The sequence below is a fragment of the Gopherus flavomarginatus genome, chromosome 4 (genome assembly GCF_025201925.1).
Source record: "Gopherus flavomarginatus isolate rGopFla2 chromosome 4, rGopFla2.mat.asm, whole genome shotgun sequence".
NCBI lineage: Eukaryota > Metazoa > Chordata > Testudines > Testudinidae > Gopherus > Gopherus flavomarginatus.
In genome coordinates, this window is record NC_066620.1 from 204595157 (window position 1) to 204607582 (window position 12426).

The 12426-nt window shown below is 44.1% G+C and overlaps 1 protein-coding gene across 1 annotated transcript in view; it reads left to right on the forward strand.

Moving 5' to 3' along the window:
• The window catches only part of LOC127048826 (cytochrome P450 2K4-like), a 43343-nt gene that overhangs the window by 13230 nt on the left and 17687 nt on the right, over positions 1-12426 (forward strand). The window contains exon 5 of the mRNA XM_050948848.1: positions 9494-9667. Within this exon, the coding sequence (XP_050804805.1) occupies positions 9494-9667 (174 nt within the window). The remainder of the gene's footprint in view (positions 1-9493; positions 9668-12426) is intronic.

Genomic DNA, 12426 nt, shown 5'->3' on the forward strand with positions numbered 1-12426 from the left:
GTGTTTGTTTTTTAGATAAGCAGCTCCGGAGCCCCGAGTTGACAAAAAAACAAAGAAAGTTCTTTAGTTAAAAGCATTATGGGAAAATTCCAGAGGTCAGTTACAGCGTAGTAAGATTAATCACTGTTTACACTGGTGCGCCAGCGCTGCAGCACCAGCGCTGTTCTCTTTATTCCTCTCATCCATGTGGAGTACAACCAGTGCCGTAGCCTGGGAGATACAGCACTGTATGTGCCTTGCCAGTGCGGACGGGGAGTGAGTTGCACCACTGTAGAGCCACCACCAGTGCTGTAACTCTCAAGTGTAGCCAAGCCCCTAGTTTCCTTATTTTACAGATGTGAAATGAGACATGGAGAGATTAAGTGACTTGCCCTAGGTAAGGTAGGAAGTCTGTGACAGAGCTGGGAATTGAACCTACTTCTTCTGGATCCCTACATAGCTCCTTAATAAGAAACCCATTAAAAACTGTCTGACAATAATTCATTTGAAGTTCAGTGGCAGTTGTGTATAAAGTCTGGAGGACATGAACCAAACTAGCTCTGAAATGAATTCCTTAGTAGTTCATATATTTATATATGTAGATGAAATGAGTTTGTATTATAACAAATCTATAGAGATTTAGGACTTCCAGGCAGTCAATTGCTAGCATTTTACACCGCATGGTGGTAGTGGAAATGCAGGTAAAATCCTTCTGCTCCAGAAAAACAGAGTGTTTCAGTTCCCAGACTAACAGCAACTCTAATCCCCTCTGGTCTCTCTGAGCACAGCCTCTTTAGGTCTCATACCCTAGGCCATCATCTGCCTTTCAAGATGGAATCTGGGAATTCTCCCACTCTCAGACAAGGTCTTGGGTTGCACTCCCCACCTTAACAACCACAATCATTCAGGTCTGACCTATGCAGTGGCCTTGGGCATTGGTACATCTTGATTCATTGATCATAGATTCCAAGACGAAAGGGTTTATTGAGATCATCTAATCTGACCTCCTGTATCATCCAAGCTGTAAAACTCCCCACAAATAATTTCTAGAGCTGATCTTTTAGAAAATCATCCAATCTTGATTTAAAAATTGTCAATGATAGAGAATCCGCCACAGCCCTCAGTAAATTGTTCCAGTGGTAATTACTCTCACTGTTAAAAAATGTCCACTTATTTCTTATTGACTAGCTTCAACTTCCAGCCTTTGCATCATATTATACCTTCTCTGCTAGACTGAAGTCCCCATTATCAAACATTTGTTCCCCATGTAGCTAAGTATAGACTGTGATTACGTCACCTCTTAACTTTGTCTTTATTAAGCTAAATAAGTTGAGCTCCTTGAGTCAATAAGGCATGTTTTCTAACCCTTTCATCATTCTTGTGGATCGTCTCTGAAATCTCTCCAATTTTTCAACATCCTTCTTGAATTGTGAAAGTATGACCAACATTTTTTGCTCCTAGATGCATACATTTACATTTAGCTATACTAAAATGCAAGGCCGTCCCTAGGTGGGTGTGGAGCCTGGAGCAAATGCAGAAGCTTTCCCTCAGGTGGAAGGGGTGGGGTTTTTCATAGATAGAATCATAGATTATTAGGGTTGGAAGGGACCTCAGAAGATCATCTAGTCCAACCCCCTGCTCAAAGCAGGACCAATCCCCAAATGGCCCCCTCAAGGGCTGAACTCACAACCCTGGGTTTAGCAGGCCAATGCTCAAACCACTGAGCTAGCCTCCTCTAGCCAGCAGTTAGTATGTTGCCCATGTGGCCAGGAGCGGTGCCAGGGTTTTTGGTGCCGTAGGCCGGGGTCCTTCCCGCTCCCAGTCGGCGGCAATTCTACGGCGGGGGTGTCCTTCCGCGCTCCTGGTCTTCGGGGCACTTCAGCAGCGGGTCCCAGAGTGAGAGAAGGACCCGCCGCAGAATTGCCGCCGAAGACCCGGAGCGCGGAAGGACCCCCTGCCGCAGAATTGCCACCGAGAACGGCAAAATGCCACCCCTCCAAATCCTGGTGCCCTAGGCGGCTGCCTAGGTCTCCTAAATGGAAGCGCCAGCTCTGCATGTGGCACCAGCCAATTGCGCCGTCCTGCAGGGCTCCCTAAAGTGCAAGGCCCAAAGTGGTTACCCCAGTTCATCGTCCCCTAGGGATGGCTCTGCTAAAACAAATAGCACTTGCTTGCACCCAGTTTACCAAGCAATGCAATGTCTTGCTGTACCAAGTCAAAGGCCTTATAGAAGTCTAAGTTTATTACATCAGCACTATTGCCTTTATCAAACAAATTTGTAATCTTATTAAAAAATCAAGTTAATTTCACAGGATCTATTTTCCATAAGCCCATGTTGATTTCCATTAATTAATTTACCCTTCTTTAATTTTTTATTAATCAAGTCCCATATCAGCTGCTCCGCTATCTTACCTGGGATCAATGTCAATTATCTGAGTCATCCCATTCACCCTTTCTAAAAATTGTCACAATATCTCTGCTTATGGCACACAATAGTTTAATCTCATCCAGGTTATTGGGCTCAAATAGGGGTAACTGGCTAGGGTTTAGAGTGGCCTCCCATGTGTAGAAGATCAAACTAGATGATCTGGTGTGCCTACTGGCCTACGTCTATACCCTGCTATTCTGTTCCCTCCGGGGCAATGACAGTAGCAATTATCAACCGAAAAGCCTCCTTAGAAGAAAGTATTATTTATTTAGAACAAAAGCAATTCAGAGAAAACCAATCTTAAAAACAAGCAAATCTCCTGTCATCATCATGATGTTCCCACTACACCTTCGGTGTTTAGGGCAGCGATGAACCTCCTCCACTCCTGTCTGGTTTTGGCAAGTCTTTCAATGGTTCCCCAGCTGTGCCCCAGGTTTTTCAGCTCAGCTTCCACAGCTCTTCACTATGTTGTTTTCAGGTGGCCTTGTTTTCGCTTGCCTTCAGATGTCCATCTTATTGCTACTCCAGCGATGGACAGCTGCAGCAGCACAGGAGCTAGCAAACAGAGCTGTAAACAGGGGAGTTTCAGTGGGAGTTCTGTTGGAGGAGCAGGTTTTTGTAGTTTGTAGTTTGTGGATTGTATTTGTGTGTGTGGAGGCTGCTAGGGGTAGTGTGCTGGGAAAGCAGCGGAGCCCTGATTAGGGGGCGGGGCTTACCTGATTAGGGGTCCTAAATAAGTAGCCAGCCAGTCAGGCAGCAGCACAGACAGCTGCAGCGGCACAGTGACCAGCAAACAGAGCTGTAAACAGGGGAGTTTCAGTGGGAGTTTTCTGGGGGGAGGTTGCAGGGGAGACTAAGACAGAGGAACCGACAAGCAAGTCAAGGATAGGGTGGTGGTCTGGTGCCTGCTGGGGGCTTGTGTTGTGTTGACTACCAGGCGTCAGGTGGGAAGGCCATGACTGATACAGAGGCAGCAGTGAAAGACACAATGAGGATGACTGGATGTGGAAGCTGCGGCATGTACATGATCCTGGAGGGGGCGCCTGAAAAGAGCTTTGTCTGCGTGAAGTGCCGCCTGATAGAGCTGATGGAAGAGAAGATCCGAGGACTGGAGATGCAGGTGCAAACTCTGGTTGAGTTCAGAAGGAGGTTTGAGCAGACGATGGAGCACAGACACGAGGGGGCTGAAGGGATAAGCTCAGATGGAAGCAGGACCAAAGAATTCAGAGGAGAGACTGCTGGGGGAGGAAAGTGGACGGTGGAAGCATGTGACTAAGAGAACCAGGCAGAGGAAAAGACGGGCCAGTGAAGGAGAAATAGAACTCAGGAACAGGTTTGCAGAGTTGGAAAATGAAGAAGGGGCACAGCAGGTGGTCGCTGAAGGAGAAAGGGCAAGGAAAAAGAGAAGAGCTGATAGTCCTGCAAGAGGAGGAGAGGAGTCAATGGAGGCAACACCAAATATAAGCCCCAGGAGGATTGCAAGGGTGAATAGGAATCGAGAGGACTTGCAGCCGGTGGGTGCGGGAGATAGACTGGAGAAGCGCACTGTCACCAGGAAAAGGCAGGTCTACGTGATTGGAGACTCCTTACTGAGAAGAATAGACAGGCCTGTGACTAGAGCTGATCGGAAGAACAGAAGGTTGTGCTGTCTGCCGGGTGCTAAGATACAGTATGTGGACCTGCGGCTGAAAAGGATACTAGTGCGAGCAGGGAAGAATCCGTTGATTGTCCTTCATGTGGGAACGAATGATATGGCTAGATACTCTCTGGAATGTATCAAGGGAGACTATGCCAGACTGGGGAAGACGCTTAAGGAAATCGAGGCTCAGGTGATCTTCAGTGGGATTCTGCCGGTTCCTAGAGAAGGGCAACAAAGGTGTGACAAGATTATGGCGATCAACAGATGGCTCAGGCAGTGGTGCTATAAGGAGGGCTTTGGGATGTACAGCTACTGGGAAGCATTTACGGACAGAAGACTGTTCTCTCGGGATGGACTTCACCTGAGCAAGGAGGGAAATAGACTTCTAGGATGGAGGCTCGCCGACCTGATTAAGAGAGCTTTAAACTAGAAATCTGGGGGAGATGGTTGGGAGATGTTCGGGAGATCTCCACGCCGGGAGATCTCCATGCCGGAATTTAACCTTGAGAGGGAAGTAAACACAGTAAGAGGGGATACAGCCATGGACAGAAGAATTGGCATAAGGAGGAAGGGTAGTGTAGATAACAGACTAACAGGTGATGTTGGTGGTAGAATATCCATGCCTAACAGGGCACAGAATGTGAGTGAAGCCAAATGGCAAAAATTAAGATGTCTGTACACTAATACGAGGAGCCTAGGGAACAAAATGGAGGAACTAAAGCTACTGGTGCAGGAAGTGAAACCAGATATTATAGGGATAACAGAAACGTGGTGGAATAGTAGTCATGACTGGAGTACAGGTATTGAAGGCTATGAGCTATTTAGGAAAGATAGAAATAAAGGCAAAGGTGGTGGAGTAGCATTGTACATCAATGAGGAGGTTAACTGTAAAGAAATAAGAAGTGATAGAATGGACAAGACAGAGTCTGTCTGGGCAAAAATCACACTGGGAAAGAAAGCTACTAGAGCCTCCCCTGAGATAGTGCTTGGGGTGTGCCACAGACCGCCGGGATCTGATTTGGATATGGATAGAGACCTCTTTAATGTTTTTAAGGAGGTAAACACTAATGGGAAATGTGTGATCATGGGAGACTTTAACTTCCCAGATATAGACTGGAGTACAAGTGCTAGCAAGAATAGTAGGGATCAGATTTTTCTGCATGTGATAGCTGATGGATTCCTTCACCAAGTAGTTGAAGAACTGACAAGAGGGGATGCCATTTTAGATTTGGTTTTGGTGAGCAGTGAGGACCTCATAGAAGAAATGGTTGCAGGGGACAACCTTGGTTCGAGTGATCATGAGCTAATTCAGTTCAAACTAGATGGAAGGATAAACAAAAATAGATCTGGGACTAGGGCCTTTGATTTCAAAAGGGCTAACTTTAAAGAATTAAGGAAATTAGTTAGGGAAGTGGATTGGACTGAAGAACTGGTGGATCTAAATGCGGAAGAGGCCTGGAATTACTTTAAGTCGCAGCTGCAGAAACTATCGGAAACCTGCATCCCAAGAAAGGGGGAAAAAACCATAGGCAGGAGTTGTAGACCAAGCTGGATGAGTAAGCATCTTAGAGAGGTGATTACGAAAAAGCAGAAAGCCTACAAGGAGTGGAAGAAGGGTGGGATTAGCAAGGAAAGCTATCTTAGTGAGGTCAGAACATGTAGGGATGAAGTGAGAAAGGCTAAAAGCCAAGAGAGTTGAACCTTGCAAAGGGAATTAAAACCAATAGTAAAAGGTTCTATAGCCATATAAATAAGAAGAAAACAAAGAACGAAGAAGTGGGACCGCTACACACTGAGGATGGAAAGGAGGTTAAGGATAACCTAGGCATGGTCCAATATCTAAATAAGTATTTTGCCTCAGTCTTTAATAAGGCTAATGGGGAGCTTAGGGGTAATGGAAGGATGACAAACGGGAATGAGGATATGGAGGTGGATATTACCACATCTGAGGTAGAAGCCATACTTGAACAGCTTTATGGGACAAAATCAGAGGGCCTGGACAATCTTCATCCGAGAATATTAAAGGAACTGGCGCATGAAATTGCAAGCCCGTCAGCGAGAATTTTTAATGAATCAGTAAACTCAGAGGTTGTACCGTATGACTGGAGAATTGCTAAAGTAGTTCCTATCTTTAAGAAAGGGAGAAAGAGTGATCCGAGTAACTATAGGCCTGTTAGTTTGACATCTGTAGTATGTAAGGTCTTGGAAAAAATTTTGAAGGAGAAAGTAGTTAAGGACATTGAAGTCAATGGTAATTGGGACAAAGTACAACATGGTTTTACTAAAGGTAGATAGTGCCAAACCAACCTGATCTCCTTCTTTGAGAAGGTGACAGATTATTTAGACAAAGGAAATGCAGTAGACCTAATTTACCTCGATTTCAGTAAGGCATTTGACAAAGTTCCACATGCGGAATTATTAGTCAAATTGGAAAAGATGGGGATCAATATGAGAATTGAAAGGTGGATACAGAACTGGTTAAAGGGGAGACTACAATGGGTCGTACTGAAGGGTGAACTGTCAGGCTGGAAGGAGGTTACTAGTGGAGTTCCTCAAGGATCGGTTCTGGGACCAATCTTATTTAACCTTTTTATTACTGACCTTGGCACAAAAAGCGGGAATGTGCTAATAAAGTTTGCGGATGACACAAAGTTGGGGGGTATTGCTAACACGGAGAAGGACCGGGATATCATACAGGAAGATCTGGATGACCTTGTAAACTGGAGTAATAGTAATAGGATGAAATTTAATAGTGAAAAGTGCAAGGTCATGCACTTAGGGATTAATAATAAGAACTTTAGATATAGATTGGGGATGCATCAGTTGGAAGCAACAGAAGAGGAGAAGGACCTTGGGGTATTGGTAGATCACAGGATGACTATGAGCCGCCAATGTGATATGGCCATGAAAAAAGCTAATGTGGTTTTAGGATGCATCAGGCGAGGTATTTCCAGCAAAGATAAGGAGGTGTTAGTACCGTTATATAAGGCGCTGGTGAGACCCCACCTGGAATACTGTGTGCAGTTCTGGTCTCCCATGTTTAAGAAGGATGACTTCAAACTGGAACAGGTTCAGAGACGGGCTACTAGGATGATCCGAGGAATGAAAAACCTGTCATATGAAAGGAGACTCAAAGAGCTTGGCTTGTTTAGCCTAACCAAAAGAAGGCTGAGGGGGGATATGCTTGCTCTTTATAAATATATCAGAGGGATTAATATTAGGGAGGGTTAGGAATTATTTAAGCTTCGTACCAATGTAGATACAAGAATGAATGGGTATAAACTGGACACCAGGAAGTTTAGACTCAAAATTAGACGAAGGTTTCTAACCATTAGAGGAGTGAAGTTTTGGAACAGCCTTCCAAGGGGAGTAGTGGGGGCAAAAGACATATCTGGCTTTAAGATTAAGCTTGATAAGTTTATGGAAGGGATGGTATGATGGGAGAGCCTAATTTTGGCAATTGATCTTTGATTATCAGCAGATAAGTATGCCCAGTGGTTGGTGATGGGATGTTGGATGGGATGGGATCTGAGTTACTGCAGAGAATTCTTTTCTGAGTGCTGGCTGGTGAGTCTTGCCCACATGCTCAGGGTTTAGCTGATCGCCATATTTGGGGTCGGGAGGGAATTTTCCTCCAGGGCAGATTGGCAGAGGCCCTGGAGGTTTTTTTGCCTTCCTCTGCAGCGTGGGGCATGGGTCACTTGCTGGTGGATTCTCTGCAGCTTGAGGTCTTCAAACCACAATTTGAAGACTTCAATAACTCAAGCATAGGTTAGGGGTTTGTTATAGAAGTGGATGGGTAGGGTTCTGTGGCCTGCTTTGTGCAGGGGGTCAGACTAGATGATCACATTGGTCCCTTCTGACCCTAGAATCTATGAATCTATGAATCAGTTTCCATCCAAATCACACGGCCAATACATCTCCAGGCCTCCTGGCAATGATAGTGCTCATATCTTCTTGGCTTGCACTGTGTCAATAGATCCTGCTTTGAGATTGTTCTGGGCTGAAAGATACGGAGGGTTTTTCTCAGGCAGGTTAGATGGAATGAAGACAATTTGAACATGTGTCATACTTTGTCATTCCCCAGCATTCTGCACTATAAAATAATGTTGAAAAGTCTCCTGTATACATGTCTAATTCTTTCCTAAGGCTGCCCATGCCCTGGGCCTGGGAGCCCAATTCCTTCAGACTCTTCCGCAGAACCTGTCAGTGTCAGCCTGCCGCCTTAGAGTAGTGACCCACTGGATAGCGCCTGGTGACTAACAACCTCTTCAGAGATTCAGAGATCTTATGGCCAGAAGGGACCATAAAACCATCTAGTCTGACATCCAGCGTATCACAGAACATTAAATTTCATATAATTACCAGTGTATTGAGCCCAATAACTTGCGTTAGACTAAAGCAGTAGTTCTCGGCCCACAGGCCGCTTGTGACCCAATCAGCATGCAGCTGCAGCCCATGTGACACCCTCAGGGCCATACAGGTAGTCTATATATTGTGTGGATGTGGCCCACATAACACATAGAGAGCTGTGTGTGTGGCCCACCATGGTAAATAGTTTGAGAACCACTGGACTAAAGCCTTTCAGTCCCCAGGAGACTAAACTGTTGTATGCCACACGCAGAGAACAGGAGAGACCAAGGTTCCACCCACGCTTGAGGCCCCTGCAGTGGCCGGGAAATGATTAGGTAGGACATGCCCAGTTGATCTCTTAAGTCTGTACTAGGCTATTCTTATCTCAGAAGCCATTGTGTGGCTTCCTTGTTTGCCCTTCCCACAGCCACTATTGAATTCAAGCATTATCGTATATAACAAGCATTCCCCTATACTAATATGTGTTATGCAGCCCATCTAAATAACTAGGATACACGTCAGTATTCATGGATTCTTACTGAGCACCTCCTACAGGATTCACAACATTTATTCCATTTCATCCCTCCCTTCTGTCACAGTGAATTTAAAAGAGAATCTGTATTAGCAGTAAAGAGGATCAAAAATGAAATGGGACTTTTGGGAAAAAATCATTTACTTGTGGTTTTTTCTGTACAAATTTGACAATTCAAGGGATTTTTGACCAGCTCTGGTTAGCAATATAGACCCTCTGAGATACTGTTGAGCAGTTCTAATTCCATCCAGTGGAGGGCAGTAGTTATGCATTCACACTATCCAGATAAAAGAACCAGGATGGACAGCAGTCTAGGAATTCTTGCCCAATTCTGTGCCTCAAGACAGGACCTCTGAGGAGTGAGGGCTTGTTAGCTGCTCATACCCTCAAGCACATCAGATAATCTTCCTGTGCCTCAATTTCCTTATCTGCAAAATGGGCATAACGACAGTCACTTGCTTTTATGAATTGCTTTTAGATCTTTGTCAGATAAGTGCTATAATAGGTGTTAAGTATTCTCATAACTTATTTTTGCTTACTCTGACATCTTACATTCTTTCAGCTATATAACATGTTCCCAGCCCTTGGATTTCTACTCAAGAATTTCAAGATTCTTTTGCAGAACACAAGTGAATTGCACTCTTTTATACAGCTTACTTTCATAGAACGCCTCAAAGAACTGGACAAAAATGATCAGAGAAGTTTTATTGATGCATTCCTTGTAAGACAACAGGAGGTAATTATGATTGCTGCAGACTTATAGGTTTCCTTTTCATATTTTATATTTAAAAACATATTTGCATGAAAAACAAGCATTGGTAAAGTATGCACCTAACAAACTAGCAGAATTGAGCAAATAACTTGCAATGACTAATGTATACAACAAATTTTGTCCCCAACTTTGCAATAAGAATTTCATGAATGGTACATTTGGCCTGCATGGAGTCCCACTGGTTTTAGTAGTTCAGGAGGTCCATCTATGCAATTCTTGCAGCAATCAGGAATAAAAATCTCTCATTGCTAGTTGAATATCCCTCCGTTAATTGCAATTTCCTCAAATGTACTGATTGTTGGAATTTGCTTGACAAACGTCTTTCCAAATGTTTACCTGATGGAGTAATCCATAAAGATTCAAAGTTCTAACTGTTTTGGTCACTTGTGATTGGTCAGATTAGTCACATCAGGGCCGGCTCCAGATTTTTTGCAGCACCAAGCAGTGAATCGAAATAAATAAATAAATAAAGACGATCGGTATCACTTTGGCGGCAACTCCAGCATGCTGCTTCATTCTTCTGCAGCAATTAGGCTGTGGGTCCTTCGCTCCCTCTTTTCCTCTTTGGCACCACTTTGGTGGCAGCTCAAGGAGGAAGAGAGGGACTGAGGGACTCACTGCCAAATTGCCGCCGAAGACCCAGACGTGCCACCGCTTTCCATTGGCTGCCCCAAGCACCTACTTCCTTCGCTGCTGCCTCGAGCCGGCCCTGGTCACATAATATTTTTTCTATTACTATTTTATTGTATTACAATAGCACCTAGGAGCCTAGTTGTGGGCCAGGACTCCATTGTGCTAGGCAGTGTACAAAAGACGGAGTAAATAGCTAGTCTTTGTCCCAGAGAATTTACAGTCTAAGAATAAGACAAGAGACAACAGATGGATATGGAGATGTGAAGCGATGTGGGCATGAGGGAGCACAAGGAAACTGTCAGACAATATTGGTCCGCATGATAAGCCATAGTCTCACTAGACCAGTGGCCTAACTGCTGTCCAGCTTTCTGTAGACATCAAAGCAAAGGAGAGTTTTATGGGGGTATTTAAAGAAGGAAAGTGTGTTAGTTTTAGAGATGCTTGTGTGGAGCTCCTTCCAAGTGTTTGGGGCAGCATGGGAGAAAGGAGCTGTCTGAAGAGATATCTGAGTCGTTAGCGATGGGGGGAAGCGGTAGACATGGTATATTTTGACTTTAGTAAGGCTTCTGATACTGTCTCTCATGACCTTCTCATAAACTAGGGAAATGCAACCTAGGCAGCGCTACTATATGGTGGGTACATAACTGGTTGAAAAACCATTCCCAGAGAGTAGTTATCAGTGGTTCAAAGTCAAGCTGGAAGGGGATAATGAGTGGGGTCCTGCAGGGATCAGTTCTGGGTCAGGTTCCGTTCAATATCTTCATCAATGATTTAGATAATGGCTTAGAGAGTACACTTATAATGTTTTCAGATGATAACAAGCTGGTTGGGGTTGCAAGTGCTTTGGCAGGTAGGATTAAAATTCAAAATGATCTGGACAGGCTAGAGAAATGGTCTGAAGTAAATAGGATGAAATTCAATAAGGACAAATGCAAAGCACTCCAATTAGGAAGGAACAGTCAATTGCACGCATACAATATGGGGAATGACTGCCTAGGAAAGAGTAGTGCGGAAAGGGATCAAGGGGTCATAGTGGACCACAAGCTTAATGTAAGTCAAGAGTGTAACACTGTTGCAAAAAAAAGCAAACAACATTCTGGGATGTATTAGCAGGAGTGTTGTAAGCAATAAATGGGAAGTAATTCTTCTGCTCTAATCTGCACTGATTAGGCCTCAACTGGAGTATTGTGTCCAGCTCTGTAAACCATATTTCAGGAAGATGTGGACAAATTGGAGAAAGTCCAGAGAAGAGCAACAAAAATGACTATGCGGGAAGATTGAAAAAAATGGAGTTGTTTAGTCTGGAAAAGAGAAAACTGAGAGGGGACATGATAACATTTTTCAAGTACATAAAAGAGTGTTACAAGTAGGAGGAAGAAGAATTATTCTTCTTAACCTCTTCAGATAGGATCAGAAGCAGTGGGCTTAACTTGCAGCAAAGGAGGTTTAGGCTGGACATTAGGAAAACTTCCTAACTGTCAGGGTGGTTAAGCACTGGAAAATTGCCCAGAGAGGTTGTGGATCTCCATCATTGGAAATTTTTAAGAGCAGGTTAGATAAACACCTATTAGGAATGGTCTAGATAATACTTAATCCTGCCATGAGTGCAGGGGACTGGACAAGATGACCTCTCAAGGTCCCTTTCAGTCCTATGAATCTATGCTTCTATGAAAACACCAGAGTGCTTGTTTGAAAATGTAATACATGGGCAATGAAGGCTGGTGTCACTGGTCAACTGGAGCCAGGACTCGACATCTTAACAGTGAATGAGAGAAGATGGGCAGGATGGGAATGGTGGTGAAGGGCCTTGAGAGTGAAGACTTGATCCATTTGAGAATTGGTCCAAAAATCAATGAGATGAATTTCAATAAAAACAAAAACTGTATTTAGGAAAGAAAAATCAAAAGCAAAAATACTCATTGACTCGGCAACAGTTCTGCAGAAAAGGATCTGGGGGTTATAGTGGATCAGAAATTGACTATGGGTCAACACTGTGATGCAGTTGAGAAAAAGGCAAATGACATTCTGGGATGTATTAACAGGAGGGTCACATGTAAGTGGCAAGTGATAATTGTCCCGCTCTGCTCAGC